This window comes from Lissotriton helveticus, chromosome 1_1, assembly GCF_964261635.1.
Source record: "Lissotriton helveticus chromosome 1_1, aLisHel1.1, whole genome shotgun sequence".
Classification (NCBI taxonomy): Eukaryota; Metazoa; Chordata; class Amphibia; order Caudata; family Salamandridae; genus Lissotriton; species Lissotriton helveticus.
Genome location: NC_136057.1, coordinates 831126011 through 831151258, shown reverse-complemented (window position 1 = coordinate 831151258; position 25248 = coordinate 831126011). Strand labels below are relative to the sequence as shown.

The 25248-nt window shown below is 46.6% G+C and overlaps 1 protein-coding gene across 2 annotated transcripts in view; it reads left to right on the top strand.

Annotated features, from left to right (window-relative positions):
- Nucleotides 1-25248, top strand: part of WASHC4 (WASH complex subunit 4) — a 1268393-nt gene that overhangs the window by 540636 nt on the left and 702509 nt on the right. For both annotated transcript variants that reach the window (XM_078674607.1, XM_078674599.1), the window contains exon 20: nucleotides 19913-20029. In XM_078674607.1, the coding sequence (XP_078530733.1) occupies nucleotides 19913-20029 (117 nt within the window). The remainder of the gene's footprint in view (nucleotides 1-19912; nucleotides 20030-25248) is intronic.

The window sequence follows — 25248 nt, the reverse complement described above, 5'->3', positions numbered from 1 at the left end:
TTGGGAAAAAGGAGCATCCATAAGGCCCTGCACAAGTAACAATAACAAAAGATTTAAGGTGTATTTTCCCAAGCGGTTTTCTCACATGACTAACGGTTGTGGTGGATGCATCATTGCTGGGTTCAGGAAGTTATCTGGGTGAGTTGGAGATCAGCAGCAGTGGCTCCTCTGCTAAAGCAGAGGAGCAGTCCCCCACTGCTTCTAAGCAGTGCAAAGGAAAAAAGAAAATGATAATTGCAGAGCTTTATTATCATTGAATTTTTTGTATTGTAGTCGCCGCCAGGTTAGGGCAGGGCAGGGCTGAGCTCCCTGTTTCACAGGGAGGAGTAGTGGTTGCTCCCCTCTAAAGTGCCCATAACTGTTTGGCCCGGCCAAGCAGTCATATACACTTTGCATGTTCACCACCCAGGCTGCATTACAGCCTGTGTGGAGAACATACCTAGGCTTCCACTCCCTCTCTGAGCACAGACCCACGGCGCTCCGACCAATCATGACGCTGCTATCAGCAGTGTCAGGATTGGTCAGAGGAGTCTGGAAGCCTGGATGCTTCCTGTTCATGGTTCCTGAGAGAGGCAGCGGCTGAAGGTGGTGGTTGGCGATGGCGACTGGCAGGTAAGTTGTATTTTTTATTTATTTACTAAATCCACCTCCCCGCCACCTTCCCCTGCCCCCCGCCAGAGTCTTCTACCAGCTGCCACTGGAGATCAGATGACTCTGATCTCCGGTGGAAGCTCGCCTCCACGTCAAATTACTTCGAGCGATTCACTTGGCACTGAAGGCCTTCCTCTAAAAAATCAGGGGGTAACCGGTACTCAAATACAACACAATTGCCTTGAGATACTGCATCAAACGGGGTGATGTGGGGTTGTGGGTCCTGTACCAGGAGTTCCTACATATCTGGAAGTGGCTCAGCACTCGGAGTGTTTTCCTCATCGCACAATACCTGACAAGATCTTTGCACTCTAGCATCCTTTTTTTTTTTAAATGGTGTAAATCCGTTCAGGAGTTGCTGAGAAATTAGAAAAATAAAAGTTTTGATATCTGGGCTGAGGCCAAGTCCTGTGCACAAGCTTCACTGTGATTGGCAGCCAACACTCCAAACCAGGAAGTGTTGGCAGACATCTTGTGGCTCGGTAAAAGCAAATCACTAGAGAATAAAGAAACAAAGGTATAAAACAAGAGGATGGGGCAGGGTAGACACACCCTGACCATCTAGGCCTGCACAAGGGGTCCCAGAAGGACCCCAAGTCCAAAAAAAAGCATTTAAAAAAAACTGCAAATTTCGCGCTGGGGTTGCGGGTTCCTGCGTTTTATTTTAATGAGGCCCCTGGGTGTGCTAGGTCCCGGGGGCATTTCTTAAAAAATAATAGAGGGGCTCGCTGGGGCTGTGGTGGCCCGCTGGGGTCCCCGCAGCCCTGGGCTTCACTCATGTTGGGAGGGGGGTTGCGCGGCCCCTCTCCTGCAGCCATCCATGTTCTTATAACTTTGTAGTCGTTTGACAAATCTTTACAAAATTTTCCAAAAAGTTTCTCTTTTTCCATCAGCTCCTATCTTGAAAGTTTGGAGGTGATTAGTCAAGGGAGGCCAAGAAAAAAGGGGAGTCCCAAAATTAGTTTTCTCAATGCATTTTTTATAGGAAACTTTAGAGAAGGTTACAGGTCAAACTGCTGAACTGAATTACGCCAAATTTGGCAGGGAGAAAGGTTGTGGTTCGGAAAGAGCGCTTTTGTTGAAATGGTGTACAGCCGTTCAGTAGTTTTTGAGAAATATCAAATTTGACAGATATCGATATTTGAGAATTCTGACGTGATTGGCTGAGGGGTTACAAGCACGAGCTCTCTGCTCATTGGCTGTGAACGGTTGAAACTAGGAAGTGTTGGCAGGCATTTTGTGACTTAGTCCGTCAGCTCGCATCTCTTCTGGTAGAAGCCATCGGGTGTGTAGTTTTACCTCTGCGAGGCAACACTGGCAACTGTGTCTGTGTGAGATACCCATTTCACGCTGCCTCTACCAACATCACCAGGTTGCGGCTATGCTTTTAGAAGCCAGTCAGTTGGCTCGGAGCTCTGAGTCAGTCTGTCGGCACGACCCTCTACACTACCCAAACACCACTGCACTACCCTACACCCTAAAACACTACTCCCAGCATGACCCCCTAAACTACAGAAATACCACCGCGCTACCTTAAACCTTAAAACACTACCCCCAGCAGGACCCCCTACACTACACAAACACCACTGCACTACCCTAAACCCTAAAACACTACCCCCAGCACAACCCCTTACACTACCCAAACACCACTGCACTACCTTAAAACCTAAAACACTATCCCCAGCACAACCTCCTACACTATCCAAACACCACTGCGCTACCCTAAACCCTAAAACCCTACCCCAAGCACAACCCCCTACATTATACAAACACCACTGCACTACCCTAAACCCTAAAACACTACTCCCATCACAAGCCCCTACACTACACAAACACCACTGCACTACCCTAAACTCTAAAACACTACCCCCAGCACGACCCCCTACACTACCCAAACATCACTACACTATTGTAAACCCTAAATCTATCTCCAGCATGACCCCCTATATTATCCAAACACCACTGCACTTCCCTAAAACACTACCCCCAGCACAACCCCTTACACTACCCAAACATCACTGCACTACCTTAAAACCTAAAACACTATCCCCAGCGCAACCTCCTACACTATCCAAACACCACTGCGCTACCCTAAACCCTAAAACCCTACCCCAAGCCCAACCCCCTACATTATACAAACACCACTGCACTAGCCTAAACCCTAAAACACTACTCCCATCACAAGCCCCTACACTACACAAACACCACTGCACTACCCTAAACACTAAAACACTACCCCCAGCACGACCCCCTACACTACCCAAACATCACTACACTATTGTAAACCCTAAATCTATCTCCAGCATGACCCCCTATATTATCCAAACACCACTGCACTACCCTAAAACACTGGCCCCAGCACAACCCCATACACTACACAAACACCACTGCACTACCCTAAACCCTAAAACACCACCCCTGCACAACCCCCTACACTACCCAAACTCCACTGCACTACCCTAAAACACTACCCCCAGCACGACCTCCTACACTACCCAAACACCACTGCGCTACCCTAAACCTTAAAGCACTACCCCGAGCACAACCCCCTACACTATACAAACAAAACTACACTACCCTAAACCCTAAAACACTACTTCCAGCACAAGCCCCTACACTACACAAACACAACTGCACTACCCTAAACCCTACAACACTACCCCCAGCACGACCCCCTACACTACACAATCACCACTGCACTACCCTAAACCCTCAATCTACCCCAGCATGACTCCCTACACTACCCAAACATCACTTCACTATCCTAAACCCTAAATCTACCTCCAGCATGACCCCTATACTATCCAAACACCACTGCACTACGCTAGACCCTAAAACACTACCACCAGCACGACTCCCTACGTTATCCAAACACCACTGCACTACCCTAAACCCTACAACCCTACAACACTACCCCAGCATGCCCCCTACACTACCCAAACACCATTGCACTCCCGTAAACCATAAAACGCTACCCCCAGCATGACCCCCTACACTACCCAAACACCGCTGTACTACCCTAAACCATAAAACACTACCAGTCTGTTGGGTCACAGCTCTGCGTTTGCTAGCTGACGGCCTGTAGCTCTCTCTGTGCTAAATAAACCCACAGGCCTCAGCTCTCCCTCTGCGAGGCTGCCCGATGGCCCGCAGGTCTCCCTGTGCTAGCCGGATTGCAGCTGTCACTCTGCGAACCGATATTGGGAATATAAGGCGGCTCTAAAAAGAGCCTTTGTGTTTATTAGTCGGAGTTACATATAAGTGCGGATGCACAGCTTCAGGTTATTCAGAAAACCCGATTTCCCTGATCTGTGAAGTGTACTCCATCAATTCTGTAGATATCAGCCATATCAAAATGTATGTTGTTGTTGTAGATTGACCCCATTGTATGGTCTCTGAGGTATGCATACACAGCTTTGTTGACATTTTTCCTAGATTTTTCAATCTGAGGACAAAATTGGTTTGACCATTTCCACTTCTGTCTTTGGCATATATTGGAATATACAAAGAGAGTTTGAGGCAAAAGCAACATCAATTGTCTAAAAGTGTCCTTCATTCGAAATTAGCATTTAGAAAACCCTTGAAATTCACTGAAAAAAAATAGGTTTCAGGGACGTTATAGTTACAAATTAGCATTTCAAAAAGCCTGTGAAATTCACTTAAAAAACCATAGGCGTCAGGGACGTTCTAGTTAGTTAGACATTTCGCTTATACAAAACCATAGAAATTTCGCTGTTATAGTTAGTTGAGCTAACTATAACTCGCACCCCCGCAACGCACTGCTGAGGACGTCACATATTACATCATTCATGACAGGCATCCAATACCCAGACAGCTCAACCTGGCTATTTGGCTTCTGTGTTCCTAGAGTTTGGTTATCTTAGTATACCTTTTGAACGTATGTCTGTCCTTAAGGAGGCTACAGTCTTACTACTCAAGCCTTTATGCGGAAAAGTGGAAGAGACCTGTTCACTACTACCTACTCAAATACATTGATCCACTAAAGCCAACAGTCAGGACATTATTAGCTGTTGCACTTGCAATGCTCAGTCATGTTTTGCACTTCAAGTCTTTTACATTTAGCAGCAGTGGCCGCATACTTCCAATGCAGTCATTTGAGCATTTATAGAAGGACTTAAGAAGGTTCTCATCTTCCCAGGATTCCCCTGACCCTGTCCTAGAAGCCTCAGTATAGGTCTCAGTAGGCTCATGGGACCCCCTTTTGAGCTACTTCATTATTGCTCTCTCCAATTTTTGTCTTGGAAAGAGTTCTTGTGGCAATCACTTAACTGAGACGTGTGAGCGAGATCTATGCACTCATGCTGGAAGAGCCTTTTGTTAAGGTTCATGCTGATAGGGAAGCCCTTTGAAATAAAGCCAACGTTTCCACCCAAGGTGATCTCTCCTTTCTACCTTAAGTAGAAAATTGATTTCCTGGTATTTTTCCCACACCCATAATCAGTAGTAGAGCAGTACAACCCTAGATGTAAAGAGGGGCCTGATGTATTACATTGATAGGACAAAATAATTTCACAAAACGCAACAGTTATTTGTCGCCTACTCTAAACCACACAAAGGCAGTTCTATTTCAAAAGCAGGGTTAGCTTGCTGGGTAGTTAAGTGCATTGAAACCTGCTACACTAAGGCCAAAAGACATCTTCCTGCTCCACCAAGACTGCATTCGACATGTAAAAAAGCAGCCTGTTTTGTGTTTCTCCGGAAACATCCCAATAACCGATAACTGTAAGGCAGCTACTTGGTCTAAATTGTACATGTTCCTCAAACACTACTTTGTGAATGTCTTGATATGACAACTGGCTCAAGTGGGCCAGGCGGTAAGATGTGCACTTTTCCAAACCTTTGCAACATCCTCTAGCTAGCCACCACTTCATAGAGAGCTGCTTTGCATTCTGTGCTCAGCTGCTCATTCCACAAATGGAAAATGTTAGTTACCATTTAAGCATCTGTTCGTGGCATGTAGTGCTGTCGATTCATATGCATCCACCCTCCCCTCTAGAAGCCTTCGGTTGTTGCAGATATAAATATCCTTTAACTTTATTTCTTTCATACCCTTTCTCCTTCCATGGTCATCATTGTGCATTTTCATGCTCCATCCTAACACCCCATGTGGGAAAACAATGTCACTATGGACTCGATACCCATGCGCATTACCAGTCATAGAAGGAGTCATTATACCTCGTGTCTCGAAAGACCTCTTCTATGAAAAACAAGTTCTACACGTCCGTGTCCAAGACTAGTTGGCGGAGTATGCAGAACATGTGAATCAATACCACTATATGCCACAAACAATTGTTTACAGGATGAGTAACCTTTTCATATATATGTTTTAGATTTTATTGCTGTGGGGATGTAGGTTATGCAATTTGCATCCTGGTTAGTTTCCGAATATACTGGTATTTCTACATGCCATTTTGTAATTTGTGAATAATATTTGATTGTGTGTATTTAAGTACTTTTCCTCTTTAAAAGAAAAGGCATTGACTCAACACTTATTTATTCAGTGTGCTTTGCTGTGGTTGTGTGTATCTGATAGAGACTTCTAGTCTCAGATTTCTTACCATAGAATTATCCCCAGGCGTTAAACTGGATTTGAATTTTTTGTCTGTAGTACCCGTGCACGCCGATAGATGGCATAGTTCGGCTCCACATGGCGTCATTGGCGTTGACTACGCTGGAAGTGACGGTCATGGTGCCTATATAAGCACCACCCAGGTGTGCTGACTTCAGTTCTTTTCTTTCCACCAGTCAGCACAGAACCGGGAAGAGCATCCCCATAGTCACTTTATGATTTAGGTTTTAAAAAAAACATTTTTATAGCCTTTTTTGAGGTTTTACCTCCTGGTGTGGCAGATATGTCATCAAAGACGGCCATCTTAGAGTCCTGCAGCGACGGATGATGGTGACGGACCCACACCTTGTTCACTTTGAACGAGACCATAACCCAAAGGCCTGTCCCGACTTCCTTGCCACGCATCAAAGATCTTGAGGGAATGATCCCTCAAGGTCCTGATAGCTCAACGTGGGACACTATGATGCTCAAGGTCCTGGTCGAGAGGAATGTCTTGGTAGGGTAGTCCGAGGTCGTCCTTGCACTCCAAGTCATCGAGCCGTTCGGGTAAGTCTCAGTCCCACAAAAAGAAGTTGTCATTAAAGCTTGCTTCGACTCTACCTTGTCTGTTTACTAACGAGACAAGGGAGCTTTCCTTGACACCTTGCTTCTCGCTTCAGCCAACTCCTGGGCTGACTCTGCGTCACCCCTCATTTCTGGGAGCTGGAGAAATTCTGCTCAAATATCAGAATTTTATGAGCACATAGCCTCCTATTTGAGTGGTCCATTCACTCTGGTGTGCCTATGTCGCCCGTTGGTTGGGAGGGGCCCCTACTGGATCCATCCTGTCGTGCCACGGCGACCTTCCTCTGCGCCAGTCTCTACCGAACATCCTTGTACTGCCCGCGCTTACCGCAGCACCACCCCCATTTATATCCCCGACTCTGACACAGAGCCGGAGGGGCATCGCTGTACATAGACTCCGGCGACGACTGGAACCTTTTCTTCCAGGCTGGAGCCTGAGTCCTATTGCTATGGACTAGGACTTATACTGATACTGACATGCTTTCTGCCCATACTGTAGCTACAGAGGAGGGAGCTTCATTCACTATGGTGGTACAGCGGACAGCTGAGGTCCTGGATCTTATTCTGCCCCCGGTGGCAGTCAAGACTAATGTCTTGACAAAAGTGCTGAAACCGGGAGTGTCCCCTTCCGAGCGCTTATCCGATTCAATGAAGCACTTACTGATGCCCTTCTTGGGACCTGGTCCAAGTATTCATGGAGAGCTTAATTGTCCAAACCTCCACTTCACAAGTAAATCCTGGTGTATTTCCAACCTCACCCCAGTATTTGTAATCCAAGAGGCTGGACAATTTAAACGAGAAAAAAAAAATTCTTCCATCAGCCTGGCATTGTGGTTGATGTACACTGCATGCCTTTTGGGCTGCTACTCCCACGCCCTGTGGGATACAGTTGCGCAGGTGATGGCAACGGTCCTGGAGAAGGCCTGGGCCGTGCTCTCTCAGGCTGTTATCGACAGGAGGACTGCAGCTACGTTTGCCATTAGATGAAGACTAGACACCACCAATTCTCTAGGCAGAGCAGTTTCGTTGCAAGTGGCCCTGCATCACCACGCCTGGTTGAGGACTTCTGGCTTTTCTGGGGATGTCCAGATATCATGCATGGACATGTCCTTTGGTGGCTCCCGTCTCTTCCGAGACAAGGCAGATTCGGTGCTGGAGCATGTAAAGGACAGCAGGGCTACAGCCAGGTCCGTGGGCCTTTACATAGCTCCTATTCACTCTCAATCTACCTTTTGCTTCTCTAGTGGCCACAGAAGGGGCATCCTTGACTGCCTAGCCACCTCGGCGTACATGCTGTCCAGCCTCTGCCTTGTGGTGGACACGGTACCTACTGTCCCTGTGGGTCGGATGGCCTGATGTCGGGTCAGTGTACACCCCTGAACCTCCCACTCCAGCAGCCACAGCCTCCAAGCCCTCCTAGTCTGCCTGTTGGCCGTCATGGGCACGCCTTGGGTTGTAGGATTCACCATCACCTGCCCAACGGCAGTTCATAATATCAGATAGGTGGGTTTTGCAGATTGTCTGAAGTGGCTATTTTCTCCCCTTCGAGACTACCCCTCCCCCTATGCCACCTACTTACAGCAGTGTGACTGAGGACCACCTATCCTGTCTCCACCAAGAAGTGATGGCTCTGTTGGCCAAAGGAGCCACAGAGAGTGCTGACGCCAGAAGTGGGTTGTGGTTATTACTCCTGCTACTATCTAGTGCCCAAGAAGGACGGAGGCCTTCCTCCTATCCTCAACCTATGCTTTCTTAACTTCTAGCTCAAGAAGAATTTCAAATTGCTCTCTTTTGCTCAGATTCTTTCTACCCTGAACCCAGGAGACTGGATGGTAAAATAGGACTTGCAGGACGCATATTTCCATATTCCCGTCCTGCCTGCCCACTGTTGTTACCTGCGATTCACAGTGGGCCATTAGCACTTTCAATTTGCTGTACTCCCATTTGGCCTCACCAGTGCCCCTCAGGTGTTCACCAAGGTGATGGCGGTGGTTGGAGCTCATCTGCTTAGATCAGGGGTGCCCTATCTGGCTGGCTATTAAAGGTGGGTTCGCCCCAGGCTGTAGTCTCCCACCTCCACACTATGGTGGACCTTCTGCGTATGCTGGGGTTCACTATCAACCTGCCGAAGTCACACCTAACTCTTTCTTAGATGCTTCCTTTCATCTGAGCTGTTCTGTATGTGGTGCAGTTTCGGGCCGATCTTCCCAAACGGCGAGTACAGGATAGTCAGGGTATGATACATATGTTTTAGCCTCTAACCTGGATTTTGGTGAGATTGACTCTGAGGCTGCTGTGCCTCAAGGCCTCCTGCATCCTGCTGGTGACCCACGTCTGTTGGCATATGGAAGCTCTGCAGTGGGACCTGAAGTTCCAGGGGACGCAGCATCATGGGAATCTCTCCAACATGGTCCAGAACTCGGACGGAACTGCAAAAGATGCAGTTGTGGTTAACAAACCGCGGCATTTTGTCAGCGGCAGACCCCTCTCCCTTTCCCAACTATATATGACAGTTGTGACAGAGGCTCACTCTTGCGAAGGGGCGGCCATCCGGGAGAGGTAGAGATCAGAGGACTGTGGTCTCTGGCGGAATCCGGGCTCCACATCAACCTGTTGGATCTCTGTGTGATGGGATTAGCATTGAAAGGTTTTCCACCCTCCATCAAGGGAAGGCTAGTGCAGGTGTTCACAGACCACACCACCGCCATGTGGTACTGCAACAAACAGGGCGGGTTTGGCCCTGTGTCTCTAGACGTGGCTGGAACAGCAGGGCATTTCCCTGGTGGTTCAACACCTGGCAGGTTCTGTGGATACCAGGGTTGGTGATGCCTCGAGGATCACAAATGGCGTCTCCTTCCAGAGGTGGTGCAAGGTCTCTTTCAGCAGTGAGGAGAGCCTTGGTTAGATTTGTTTGCCGTCGACGAGAATGCACAATGTCAGTAGTTCTGCACGCTGGAGTTTCCAAGGCGGCTTTTACTCTGACATGTTTTTCATCTTGAGTGGAGCTCAGGCCTCCTGGAAGCCTTTCCACCCATACCACTCCTGCCAGAGTTCTCAAAACGATCAGGAAAGACCGGGTCCAAATAATCCTTGTGGATCCGTTTTGGGCACAGAGAGTATGGTTTTCCAAGCTGTTGATCATGGCTGTCTGTCCTCCGATCAGGCTGCCCCTTCTGGAAGATCTTTTGTCGCAGTAGTAGGGAAGGGTTCTCTACCCAAGCCTGCCAATGCACTGCCTGCTTGCATGGAGATTGAGCGGCAACAGTTGATAGATTTTGACCTTCCGCCTGAAGGTTGTGATGATATCTTGGCAGCAAGGTGTCCCTCCACCAACACGATTTACGCATGCTGTTGGGAAATGTTTGTGCATGGTATACAGAAAGACAAAGTGATCCTCTTTCTGCCTCCCTATCTCAGGTTCCCCTGTTTATCCTTTCCTGTGCCCAGCAGGGCTTTGCACTGGGCACTCGGAAGGGCTATCTTTCTGCCATTTCCGCTTTTCGCGGTTGTCTGATCAGCTATCCCTCTTTAAATCCCCTATTTCAAATAGGTTTCTGAAAGGTTTAGGACATTTGTTTCCATCTTCTCTCTTTATTATACCTCAGTTGGACCATAATCTTGTCCTCACTTTCCTTATGTTTGCTCCCATTGAGTCTCTGCACAATTTTCCACTTAGGTACCTTACAAACAAGACAGCCTTCCTGCTGGCAGTAACTTCTGCCTGGAGGGTCAGGCCTCATCATCCACACCTTTTTATCTTAATATGTACCCAGTCAAACTGGTGCTACATACGGGAGCTTCCTTTCTTGTGATAGTGGTCACTCCATTTCATGTAGGCCAGTCCGTCACTCTTCCTGCTTTATACACTCTGCCTCATCCCTCCAAAAAAGAGGAGTGTTTTCACCGCCTGGACCCATAAAGTATGTTATCGTTATTCCTTGATCGCACAAGAGTTCTAGGTGGATGACCAACTCTTCGTGGGGTATGTCTGAGCGAAGAAGGGACGGCCCATACAGAAAAGGACCATCTTGCAATAGATCATACTCTATCAAATTTTGGAACGCACTGGCTAAAATGCAACTCCTGAGGGTTTGTGTGCTCATTCCACCAGAGCAAAAGCTGCAACAACTGGGTTAGCTCGTGGAGTTCCACTCCTGCACATCTGCCATGCAGCAGCGACGACTTCCCTGTGCATGTTTACAAAGCACTATTGTCTGGACAGTCTGGTCCTTAGGGATAGCCACGTTGCCCATTATGTCCTTCAGGACTTCTTTGTGTGAAACTAGTCCACAGACCAACCTCCGGAGAGATCTTGCTTGAGTATCTATTCTATAATAAGGAATCTGTGGTTAAAAGTCTTTATCAGATGAACAAGTTACTTACACTAGTTACTTACCTTCAGTAACTCCTTATCTGGAAGAGACTCTAACTGCAGATTCCTTACCTACCTACCCACCTACCCTTCCCACTCTGCAAACAGGGATTTCCCCCTTTCAGGGCCCTAGTTTTCCACACCAATGGTCAGTGTACTTTGTGGCTCTGCGCTTCGGGCATGGAAAGTGGTGAAAAGTAACTGACGTCCGCGCTCCTTGGTAGTGCCTATATAGGCACTGTGATTGTCACTTCCAGCGCAGACAACCCAATGCAGAGCCAAATGATGCCACCTGCCCGATGTGCAGGGGTACTGCTCATGAAAATTTCTAGATCCATTCTGACACCTGGGGATAATTCTTGGATGAAAAATCTGCGGCTAGATAGGCTCTACCCGCTACGGTGTTACTGAAGGTAAGTGGCTTGTTCTTATAGTTCTCAGCACATCTTTGAGTCACCCTTGGACTGTTCTGTTTCGTTACTCTGAGAGTTAAGCTATAATTGTTGTAGTTGATCCCTAGTTGAGGTGTCCGTGGTTCTGAGATTGTACGATACTAAAGGTGAAAAGTAAAGTTTACACAGTTGGGGCGTAGTCATTTCTGATTCCCTGGGTATTTCCAAAATTTATTTTTGATACTATTCATCTAAAATGAACACTTAAAATTGACTCTGTCAATAGTGCCTTTTGGCCTCATTACTTTATTAGATGTATATACATGAAGGATACTGAGGACGTATGAAATCTCTAGAGGGTCCACAAAACTAGCCACCAACCTTGGCAATGCCTTTCTTAATTAGACCACCATTTGTTTTTTGAAAAAAATGTAAGCGCTATTTAATTGTAGTTCCATTAATTATTAATTTTTAAAAGACAAAGGTCATGATATTTTGCAGGAAGAAATTTTTGCTCAAATGCATGTGCAGGCTAGGCACCAAGCTTTTAGTTGTGGTGTAACATACTTGAAATTTTTTATGAAAACCCATCCTGCTAACGAGAAATTGTGTGTCAGATCATATGGGCTGGGGTTGCATGAATACTTTGCAAAAGTGGGGCGACATAATGTTACTCTCTAAAGGTAGCCTAGGTAGCAAACATTCTACTCATGGTTCTATATGGAGTTGAGTATTTTCCCCTACACTGGTCAAACTGCTGCAAATTAAGGAGGGTAAAATCTGACTGCACTTATTGTCGGTCTGCTCTAGTTTACCTACTGCAGCATTGAGGCTAGACTCAGGTTTACTAGCATTCTAATCAAGGGTTATGCTCAGATCCTCTAATTTGTAATAAAAAATTTCTAGCATCAGACAATACTTTAAAGATGCTGTATGCATAAAATACGTATGGAAGGAAAACAAACACATTTGTAGTTTTCTATGACAAGGTCAGTTTCTTCTGGTGAAGCAACTGGAGGGGACTCAGCGGGGAATACAGGAAAGGTGCCTTTATTAAAACAATACTAAGAAAAAGAGAAAATGCCAACCCACCTTGTTTTGTTTGCTCTGAAATTTAAGCAACAAATCAATATTATTTTGATATGTTAGGTATATTTATTTTTACCTTTTCTTTAAATTCTTTTTTTTGAAAAAAATCATTGATTTATGTCAGAAAGACAACACTACACATATATCACATATATACAACAACTTATACAAAACATTCACCAAAAAACATTAATACATAAATATATACATTCACTGTACACAACATAGCTTATACATTTCTATTCTTAACTGTTCCAAGGGCAAATATCAACTCTTTGCCTTATTAACCATCAGTGATTCCAATGATGAGAACTGTAGTGAACAAAGTCACAATCAACCAATGATATATATATATTTTTTTTTTGATATGTTAGGTATATTTATTTTTACCTTTTCTTTAAATTCTATTTTTTGAAAAAAATCATTGATTTATGTCAGAAAGACAACACTACACATATATCACATATATACAACAACTTATACAAAACATTCACCAAAAAACATAAATATATACATTCACTGTACACAACATAGCTTATACATTTCTATTCTTAACTGTTCCAAGGGCAAATATCAACTCTTTGCCTTATTAACCATCAGTGATTCCAATGATGAGAACAGTAGTGAACAAAGTCACAATCAACCAGAGATATTAAACAATAATTCACGAGTCAATAATTATAAATAATTCAAGTTTTTATCTCCGTTCTGCCGACGCGTTTCGAACACCATACAACAATTATGGGTTCTCCTCAGGGCCTTGTCACTTCTATCTGCATGTGTGTAAAAAGAGAAAAAGCACCAAAAAAATGTTTTAGTGTTATTTCTCATAGCCTCCTGTTTTTGCTTCCATTATGATATATGATAAATCCATATTACCTTTCCTGTAGCCGTTATTCTCCTATATCTGAATCTGGGTCTTTGAGCTGCAATCTACAGGATATCAATGAATCCTGTTGGAGTCACACTCAGTTTTTGCATTGCGGTTACTTTCACAAGAACACTGCATGACATACCTTTTTAGGTTTCGACCTGGCGAGGGGCACGCAGTGCCACTCCCAGATCGAAAACTATTGTCTACAGTAGGGATGTCGGCACCGCCTCTGCCTCTCATTGGCTAGCTCCATAAATGGAGGCTAGCCATTGGGAGACAGAGGCTCTCAATCGCGCTTTCTCACGAAAACGCGATTCGGGGGCGTTTCTGGTGCTTTTTTTAAGCCCCGCCCCTTTGTCCCGGGCCGCGCTGCGATTGGCTGCCGGCCCGGGACACCCCCGTGACGTCATTCCCGGGCCGCGCTGTGATTGGCTGCCGGCCCGGGACACCCCCGTGACGTCAGCCAATCACAGCGCGGCCCGGGACCTGACTTGTTGCTCTGGCTGACACACCCACCACACGGGATTTATACAAGGCGTAGGTGCGGCTAACGCCCTCCGGGGTTTACATTTCCTGGTAGGGTATTCAGCATATCACTTAAATAAAATAAAGGCACTTTTCTGCGTTGTGGCTAAGGGGTGCTGCGTTGAAATTCCAGGAGCTGTGAAGCATGAGGTTAACGGAAGCACCTCGAGCTGCTGCTTAGAGTGCGCGAGGCACCACAGACCACACACACATACACTGTGCTGCAGCGTGTGCCGCGCCGGACCGGCTGGGGGTGCTCGGGAGGAGTAGAAGGGCTCCCAGAACCCCAAGTATCCTCACAGTAACTGTGCATTTGTTCTCGGGGGCTGCCGGAGAGGAGGTGGCCGTAAGGGGGTTCAGCAGAGCAGCATCCCCTGTACCCCACAGCATCACTGCATCTGGGCGACGCGCTCGGGATACAGCCGGCTCTGGTCCTGCAGATCACGCTCGGACAGGGAGCAGAGGAGGCACTGCGGATGGGAGAGGCGCGTTCATCTGACCGGCCGGAGGAAGAGCCCACTGTGGACCGCTGAAAGGAGCCCCGCTGCAGCCCACCGCGGGGACGTCTCGGCGCTGCGCACGATGGCTCTGTGAGCCCCTTTGTGATGCTTGGCATGCTGAAGGCAGCGAGGAAGGAGCAGGGGCTGGAGAATAAACAGAGACATCCGTCCGCTTACAAAAGCTTCAGGGAGCATCGACCTCCGTCTTGTAGCTGATCCGAGCCCAGGGGATTCTTTATCCAAGTGACAGCCCGGTATTCTCTGGGCTGGACTGGGAAAGCCCCTGTCTCTCCTGCTGGTGACACTCCCTCTGGGGCTGTGGAGTTGTTGGTGGCCGTGTAGCACTTGTCTCTGCTCCTGCTGGTGACACTCTGGAGCTGTGGAATTTTTGGTGGCCGTGGAGCACTTGTGTCTCCTGCTGGTGACACTCCATCTGGGGCTGTGGAGTATTTGGTGGCCGTTGAGCACCTATCTGGGGTTGTGGAGTTTTTGGTGGTCGTGGAACACCTGTCTCTCCTGCTAGTGACACTCTGGAGCTGTTGAATTTTTGATGGCCGTGGAGCACTTGTCTCTCCTACTGGTGACACTCCCTGTAGGACTGTGGAGTTTATACTGGCCCTGGAGCACCTGTCTCTCCTGCTGGTGACACTCCCTGTGGGACTGTGGAGTTTATAGTGGCCGTGGAGCACCTGTCTCTGCTGCTGGTGACACTCCCTGTAGGACTGTGGAGTTTATACTGGCCGTGGAGCACCTGTCTCTCCTGCTGGTGACACTCCCTGTGGGACTGTTGAGTTTATAGTGGCCGTGGAGCACTGGCGACACTCTGGGGACTTTAGGTGGCCGTGAAGCACCTGTCTCTGATCCTGCTGGTGACACTCCCTTTGGGGCTGTGGAGTTTTGGTGGCCGGGGAAGCCCTTGACTCTCCAGTCGGGCGCCGCTCCTCCGAGCGTGGCATAGCTAGATTGCGGTTTGCCGGGGACCCCTTCTGCCTTCTTCCCTCGGTCGGCGCATTGTGTCGCGTGCCGTAGCAGCCCTGCTCTTCCTCCTTCCTCCTCCCGGGCGCCGCTCTTTGCACCTGCCTCGCGCCCTGCCCTGGTTTTGCAATGGGTTGTTGCAGTGGGCGCTGCACGCTGATCTTCCTGTGCACTCTGCAGCTGGTGAGTACCTTCCTTTCACTGCTTCCACCGGGCTAATCAGCAGCCTCCTCTGAAGGGCAGCCCGGGACTTGGCACCCATGGGACCGGAGCCCCGTGGGTGCTATGCACATGCTGAGATTCCTAAGCACAGAGTGACTGCACTTGTGATGTATATGAAAGCGGTGGATGGGGGTGAGTGACCCAGCACCCAAGTGTATCTATGTTGGGCTTCTGCTGCAGCCGCTGCATTGGCTATGGTAATGCTGTTGTTGGCGCAATTGGCATATTAACATCCTGTCATGCAGCACCCACGTGCACGTTGTGTTCATTTATTTTCGTAAAGTGCTTTGTTTAGTGCTAGGAAGAATAGAAAAAACAAGGGCTTTGAAAGAGCTCACGAAGGGTAAGAGCAGGCGGACTTTGTGGTGGTCTAAGGAAGCCCCAAGGGTCCACTTACGGAGCCAATTGGACAGCAAAGTTCAAATACCTGTTCTGAAATGGAACCCGCAGTTCGGCGATGATTGTTTGTGAAAATAGATGGCGCTGCATGGAATGCACCTGTTGGGCAAGGCATTGACTGAATATTCGACATTTAACCCCTGACATTAAATGAGTTTAGGCCACACATCTGGCAGGCTGGCCGAGGGTGCGAGGTGTGTAGGATGTGTGGGACAATTGCTTCAGTGGGTATCTCATCTATATGATTACTACTGGTGGAGCAGACAAGGCGTTCCTATTAAACCCACTGTGCATAGCAAGTAATAAATAGCTCCTTTGAATGCAGGGGGTTGACTTTTTCAGCTCATGCAGTGCTCAGTGAACGCGTTTAGTATATTTCTTGCTCGCACACACGTTGTTACAATATATTTCATACCTGACCAGTGTAAGAATTATAGACTCCAAAGCTGGGTACACACATGTTGTACTATTAACAGTTTTTGTACACTGTCTTTACAGTCTGTTGGTTGTGATATTGTGTGTTTTCTAGGTCCTTAGTGCATTTTATTGAAAGGTGGAACATTGTGTTTTTTGGTCTTTTAGTTGTTTCTGGTATTTACTCAAGGAAGAGGCAGTTTTGCCACTTCCTTTCTATTCAGGTAGTTCTTATTTTCCATGCACGACATGGCCGTTAAATGTCTACAACTATGTATATCTTTTCCTAGGGAATGAATGTGTCTATATATTTATGTGGTGACATTTATAAAGTGCGTTCCAAAGTAGCCCCTTATCAATTCGCTTGAACAGTGGTCTTCAAACTTCTTAATACTGTGTATATTAGGTTCACTCGGGTCCCCTAAAATGACCAACCTATATGCTCACCTTTATTCCATAAAATGTTAAATACTGTAAGCGAGCTGAAGAATTACATTGAGGCTTGAGGGCACACCCTCTAGCAAATAAAAACAAAACTGATGTGCGCTGGTGCCTTTTAATTCACCAGAGTAAACATGTGCATTTTAAAGCATATATGTTCATGATTTTTTCTCTTTTTTTTCTCACTATCATACCCAGCTTGCATAGCTCTAACTTTGTCAAAGGCGAAACCGTTGCATTGTAAATGCTTGTTGTTTCTGTATCTGGGCGTGCCCCTACAGCTCGGCTCCCTTTTGACCTAAGGGCAATACAAGGCTGGTTAACTACTTGTGGGCTTGTGTGAGAACTCAGGTGTACTAAAAACGCTCCCAAGTACCTTCATACCTTTTTGGGTCCACCGTTAACTTGGGGGCGTCTCACTTCATATACACGACGTTTTATACATGTGGGTAATCTGTCAAAATATAACGTTATGCCGATTCTTAGTTTAAATGTTTAAATGAAAGTAGCTGTGTACAGTTCACAGCACGTCCGTACTGACCTTGTTTAAATCGGTCTACCGGACTCCCGCTATGCGCGCCACGTTATGCCCTTCGGGTTGCTCTCGCATTCACGCACTGTTGAGAAAAGCGGTGCACGGTTTTAGTCCCCAATTGTTTCTCTAATCCCGTGGGGTACCATCCAAGTCCCCTACAGGTGCTCCTTACCTGTTTTCGACTTGCTACAGCGTCTCGCTCGCTTTTTTGGTGAATGTTTTGTATAAGTTGTTGTATATATGTGATATATGTGTAGTGTTGTCTTTCTGACATAAAGTAATGATTTTTTTCAAAAAATAGAATTTAAAGAAAAGGTAAAAATAAATATACCTAACATATCAAAATAAAAAAAAAATAAAAAAAAAAATATATATATCTCTGGTTGATTGTGACTTTGTTCACTACTGTTCTCATCATTGGAATCACTGATGGTTAATAAGGCAAAGAGTTGATATTTGCCCTTGGAACAGTTAAGAATAGAAATGTATAAGCTATGTTGTGTACAGTGAATGTATATATTTATGTATTAATGTTTTTTGGTGAATGTTTTGTATAAGTTGTTGTATATATGTGATATATGTGTAGTGTTGTCTTTCTGACATAAATCAATGATTTTTTTCAAAAAATAGAATTTAAAGAAAAGGTAAAAATAAATATACCTAACATATCAAAATAATATTGATTTGTTGCTTAAATTTCAGAGCAAACAAAACAAGGTGGGTTGGCATTTTCTCTTTTTCTTAGTATATTATAAGGTCCAGCCATTCCCACACTTTAAGGACCTAACTCCTTCACTTTAAATATTTATTAAAACAATGGCATGACGTGTTTCGGCACAATGCCTTTATCAAATGCCATAATTCAAATGCAATGCCCCGCCAACCTCCTTCTTTAAATATGCAAATTCTCCCGTGTTACTTTGCCGCAGTCCAGCTGAGCCATATTGATTGGTGGAACCTTGCTGCACTTTGCATCGGCGAACCAGAGTTCCCAGCAGGCACCTGGCTAACTGGGTAAGTATCCTGCCATGGCTAAATCTCATAGTGAGCACTGGAAGTAATAGTACGGAGCTATTTGAAAGAGGAGTCCTGGTTGACAAGCACATAGCACTGCAGTTTAAAATAAAGTCCCGACCTGTGTCCCCAACGCTCAGCCACATTACCCAATGTCCAAAGTGCGCCGAAACATCGATGCAGTGTTCTAGTTTCCTCATGAAGTCATGAGCTGCGGCTGCAGCTGCGCCGTGATTTCGTTGGATGTGGCGGTCTGGAAAGCAATCCAATACCTTGGAGGAAGACACGAAGTTTGCCCAAAATGTTCCAGACTCTTGGTGAGCGGGTCCCCCCTATGCGCCAAGGGCAGGGCGCAAAATATGGCAAGGTCAGTCTCTTCTGGTGAAGCAACTGGAGGGGACTCAGCGGGGAATACAGGAAAGGTGCCTTTATTAAAACAATGGCATGACGCGTTTTGTAGTTTACTATGTAAACAACTGAGTGCGGAAGCAGAGTTCTTCGTTAATTTTTTTGTAACAAGGAACTTGCATATTACTTTCATCCTCTTTAGTTCAAAGAGAGCAAAGAATCTGCTCTGGTACGGTGTTGGTTTTATGAACCTTTATGGCCTATATTATCATTTCCTCTTTTTAAACGCCAACAATTTTATCTGAAGGTAAATTTTGCCATTTGTAAATAATTTCGATTAAGATTAAAAATATAATAGGGCCTTGCTGAAAATTCTGAAATAGCATAGATCTTGTTATCTTTCTACTTTGGGTTTGATCTAGTCCTCCTGGATCCATGTACTATTATTATGTCTTGTATTTAGGCAATGTGGAAGCCAATTTCTGCATTCTCTATTTTTATTTTTGATAAGAAAATTTACTTCTGCACCTAAAGTTCTGCTGATTTTGTAGGTTTTAATCTTTAAATTGTTTTAAATATGTTTTTCTTTATAGAGCAATTTCTTTAAATTAGTTATGGTATTCTTGCGTCTGTTTCATACGACATGTTTGAAGTAAGGTATATGACGAAGCATGATACGTATGTAAGGAGTCAAAGGACCTGTTTAGATCTTGGTGGACGGGTTACACTGTCACAACGATGGCGGATATGCCATCCGCCGAAATATAACATTATAACCTATGGAATGTATATTTCGGCAGACAGGATATCCATCACCGATGTGACGGAGTAACCCATCTGCCAAAATCTAAATCTGGCCCAAAGTTGCTCTAGTGCAATATTACTTTGGGTGTTGTGCTTCAGGCTGATTGATGCATTTGAATCTTGTGTATTTCAATTATTGCTGACATTATATTCTGTGCTTAGCTATGTGTCTAAAGTTTACTGACTTTATATATGTTTTTCAGTTCATGTTCAGTGCTTTGTGGAACTGTGTACCTGCAATGATGCATGCCAGGCATCTTGAGTCCTATGAAGTTCTTCTAGATTCCTATGACAAAGAAACTATGGCTGTTTTAAATGAGGTACAGTACCTGCCACTCTCAAGATTAAGGCTCTTCATTTCAGTCTTGACAAAATGTTGATAGCATTAGAAATAGGTTGGCTAAAGAAATGTATTCTTGCTTGTAAAGGTGTGTTATTATAAATACATTTGTTACTTTACCAACCAATTAGGATGTAAGCATTTTTGGCAATTGGTAAGAGTTCGAAAGCCTACTCGATTAATCAAAATGCACACTTTTATCTTTACAGTTTTCAAGTATCAAAAAGTCACAAATTAGTGAGCCTAGTCTGAAAATCAATAAGGATTGTGTATCTTAACAAATAACACTTATAAAGATAATAGTCTCCATTTTCTTAAGCACAAGGCCATCACTTCAGAAAGCCCTAGTGTTCAAGAATATGATGAGTGCATAGTGAACTAAGGTTTCGTTGCAGGGTTCTGAAACAGAGACTGTCTAGCACGTTGTATTGACTGGCTGCTTTGGTTTCCCACCAAAGGTTCTTATGGAAATGGTATCTTGTGGTGTGATGGCAAGGATCTATATTGTTTGAATGGTAATAGAAAATCTACATTTAACTTATGATATTTTAATTTGTTTATTTTATCTTGAGAAATCCAAGGCAGTCCCTCTCACATTGTAAATGTTATGTGCTACAGTGAAATAACTATGCACCCTCCCTTAACTTCAGTTATGCAAAATGTCCAGGTCACATGTGCCTAATTACTCTAAGCAATCAATCAGGGGGTTTAAAGCGTGCTACTCACCCATGAGGGTCTCAAGGTACCGGGGGGTGCAGCTCCAGATCAGCCAAAGAGCCAGGTCTTGAGGCTCTTCCTGAAGGTGTGCAGAGTAGGGGAGTGTCTGATACTGACTGGAAGCTCATTCCAGGCTTTGGCTGCTATGTAGGAGAAGGCTCTTCCACCCGCTCTGATTCTGCGGATGCGCGGAGTTTCTGCCAGGGCTAGGTCGGCGGATCGGAGGTTTCTTTTGGGTGCGTGGAAGGAGGATCTTTCGTTGAGGTATTTGGATCCGCTGTTGTGGAGGGGGAGGGATTTGTAGGTGTGGTTTAGTAGCTTGAAGGTTACTCTCTTCTCGACGGGGAGCCAGTGCAGGTCTTGCAGGTGTTGGGTGATGTGCTCATGCTGTGGGATGCCAAGGACGGGTTTGGTGGCGGTGTTCTGGATGGTCTGGAGTTTGCGTAGCAGGGATTTGTTGATTCCATAGTAGAGGGCATTTCCGTAGTTCAGTGTGATTGTTATGACTGCATGAGTCACAATCTTTATGGCTTCGGGGAGGGATCCACTTGAAGGTCTTACGGTGGATGTGGAGGGTATTGAAGCAGGTAGAGGCGATGGCGTTGATCTGTCGGGTCATAGTGAGGGAGTAGTCGAGTATGATGCTGAGGTTTTCGGTGTGGTCCGTGGGGGTAGCGCAGAGGACGGAGGGCCACCAGGAGTTGTCCCACAAGGAGGGTAAGGGTCTGAGGACAAGGACTACTGTCTTCTCCGAGTTGAGTTGCAGACAGCTGCTGCTCATCCAAGCTGCAACGTCTTTTTTTCTTGGAAGCTGAGTCTGGTGCTTTCGGGGTCCGTCGAGAGGTAGAGGATGAGCTGGATGTCGTTGGCCTAGGATACAATGCTGAGTCATGCTGTCTGACGATGGCGGTGAGGGTGCCATGTAGATGTTAGAGTGTGGGACTGAGCAATGCTCCTTGTGATACTCCGCAGTTGATCTCTGTGGGTTCGGAGAGGAAAGGCGGGAGGCTGATCCTTTGGGTTCTGCCGGCGAGGAAGGAGCAGAGCCAGTCGAGGGCAGTTCCCTGTATTCCGGCATCGAGGAGTCTGGCTGCGAGGGTGCGGTGGGAGACGGTGTTAAAGGCTGCAGAGAGATCGAGTAGGATGAGTGCTGCGGTGTGGCCTTGGTCAAAGAGCATGCAGATGTCATCTGTGGTGGTGAGGAGGGTGGTCTCGGTGCTGTGGTTGGTGCAGAATCCATATTTAGAGTGGTTGAGAATGTAGTACTCTTTGATGAAGATTGTCAGCTGGGCATTGACGATCTTCTTGGGGACTTTGGCTGCGAAAGGAAGGAGAAAGATGGGTCGGTAGTTCTTTAGGTCCGTCAGGTCTGCAGAGGGTTTCTTGAGGAGGGGCTTGACTTCTGTGCGTTTCCAGTCATCTGGGAAGGTGCATCATAGCTGGGGCGCAATGGCGGCAGCGGTTCTGTGGAAGATGTGCAGAGGGCACGGGTCTGTTGAGGTTCCTAAGTGGGTGCTCTTCATGGTAGTGGTGGTATCTTCGGTGGTGACCGGGGTACATGTGGTGATGGTGGGCCGGCTGTCGTTGCTGGAGGGAAGGGTGGTTTCTGGAGTCTGATCTCTGAAGTTGTCATATAGGGCTTTGAATTTTAGGTGGAAGTGGGAACCGAGCTTGTTGCAGAGGTCTTGGGATGGAGTGACGTCTGTGGCTTCGCTGTGGGGCTTGGTGAATTGCTAGATGATATTGAAGAGTTCCTTTGAGTTGCTGGAGTTGGTGAGGATTTTGTTCTGGATGAAGGTCTTCTTTGTGAGTCTTATGTGTTAGTGGAAGTCTGTCATGGCGTTCTTGTAGGTGGTCAGTTCTTCCGTGATTGTGCTGTTTCTCCATCGTTTTTCGAGACGTCTGTAGGAGCGTCTGGCTTCTTGGAGTTCGGTGATGAACCAGGTGGCCTTTAAGGGGGTGTCTGTCTGTGGTGTGGAGGGGTGCAAGCTTTTCTGCGCAGTTGGTGATCCAGTGGTGATCCTTGGCTGCAGAGTTGGCATTGGTTGAGGCTGGGGGGGTCGCGGCTGAGGGTGGAGTTGAGGTGCTCCTCTATGATCTTACTCCAGTTCCTTCACAGAGGGCGAGGAGTGGGTTTGGGAGTGGTGGCGGTGTTGAAAGAGAAGTGTACGCAGTAGTGGTCCGTCCACAGAGGCTGTGTGGTGTGGCTGAAACAGATGTTGTTCCCACCTGCGAAGATGGGGTCTTGTGGGTAGGGATGGTGACGAGCTCTTTTCAGTCTGATGTTGGCTAGGTTGTCCAGGAGGGTGGTGGAGTTGGGGTTGCTGAGGTTGTCGAGGTGGAAGTTCAGTTCTCTGATGAGTATGTAGTCCATGGGGGCGATGGCGTAGGGTGCGACGAGGTCGGCAATAGTAGTGGTGAATGAAGCACAGGTAGGTAGGCGAGGGTAGCGCGAAGAGTGGTTCTAGGGCTTGTCTGGATCTGGAAGTGAAGGTGTTAGGTGGCGGCAGAGGAGTCGCTTGTGGTGGAAGTGGAGAGTCGGAGGGAGCTCTTGTGTGCGATGGCGAGTCCTCCTCCTGGGCAGTTGGGGCGGTCCTTCCTCTGTATCTTTTAGCCATCAGGAATGGCGGTGGTGATGTTGGGGTGGAGGAGGCGTTGGTCCAGGTTTCCTATACGATGTCTGGCGAAAGGGTGTTGAGGAGGTCCCAGATCTCTACAGCATGTCTGTCCAGGGAGCACACATTGAAGAGGATGCACTTCAGGGCTTCGGTGGTGTTTGGGACCGGCGTGGGGGCGGCGGCTGTCATGGTGCGGAGGGTGGTGAACATGTGGCGGCAGGAGAAATGGCCCTGGGTGGTTTTCGGCGTGGACAACTGGCAGTTGTTTTTCCTTCGGGGGTTGAGTGTGAGGAGGGCAGCTGAGTCATAGCGGTGCGTGGTCAGAGAACCAGGGTTCTAGCGCTGGTCGTGGTTAGGTCGTGGACGGGCTCAGACTGGCTTGCCTTTGGCAGGTTAGCGGCGCGGCTGAACAGCAGGCGCAGATGGGCTTTCCTTTGGCACGCCCACTGTGTGCAGCCGTGCATCGGCCACCATTAAATAGGGATGAGCGTAGGGAAGCGCAGCTGGGAGGTGGGGAGCGGGAAAGCAGCAGAGGGAGTGGCCGCGGGAGCAACAGCAGCAGGAATGTTAAACAGGCAGAAAAAAACAGGCCAAACAGAGAGAGACAAGGCAAACAGATAACCAATAAAAATACAGAGTCAAAAGACAGGAAAACAGGCACAATAACAAAGACAGAAAACAAAGACCGAAAAACGAAAGAAAATGGGCACAATACAGCACAGACAGCAGTGGAACTACCAGAAGAGCAAGGCTCTTCCACTGGACCACCAGGGATGAGGCGCAGGCAGGAGCCTGCTGGTGGAGGAGGGTCTCAAATACCTACCTGTACAGAGCACTGCACAGGGCAGCAGCAGCTGCACTTAACAGCGGAGCTGCAGGGGGAGAGAGCAGGTCTCTGATCAGGAGGTCAGAGGTCTTGCTTCCTATAGTTAAATGGTTGACTGTCAACAAACTATATAATTTCACAGTAGTTCCGGAAAAGGAATGAAAAACATTGTCTGATTCGATGTATATGATGCTTTTACCTTAAGTAGATTTTCAAATGAAGTCTGGTTATGGAGTACCTATTTTTGAGTGGAATTACAGTGATTGGGAATCTGTTCCAATAGTTTGTTTCTTAACATTTGAATGGTACAGCAGTAATTGAGGCCTGCTCCCATTCTACAACCAGTTTCGGGGTGCAATAAATATTCAACAATTTGAACAGCAAAAGGCATTGATTGTTTCATCAGTATTCATATTTGAATTATTCTGTCATGTTCAAAATTCAATCCACAGTGAAGATGTTAAAATGGCAGGATTACAATACATTTCTTTTTAAACGCCATATTATGTAAGCTATCCACATCAAGTTTAGAGCTTTCACACACTTAATCACTCTCTCCAACCTCCTGGCTATCAGCAAGGATAGCCTAGTGCACTTGTTTACTAAAGTAAAGTTAGGATCTCACAATGATACTTGTCGCTGTAAAATACTAAAAACATTGTTCTGTGCAGTCCCCGAACTGGCTATATCCCTCCTTAACTCATCCATCAGACAAGGCATGTTGCCTAGTCCCGTTAAAGAGGCCATTGTGGTACTGCTTGAAAAAAAGTTGGCCAAGATCCACTTTTCCTGAAAAACTACTGCCGATTTTTCTTCACTTACTTTCCTAGCGAAGACACTAGAGGCCTACATCGCTAGTAACCTCTACTCCTTCCTAGAGGAAACTAGTTTTCTCAATCCCCATCAAGCGGGTTTCTGGCCAGCCCACTGTTGAAAATTAGTACGGTTTGGTGAACATTATCTGCGCCATCTTGCCTCTTCCCCTGATGCCACACTTTTGTCGTGCGCACCCGCCATTTTAAGATGCCCTGATCAGAA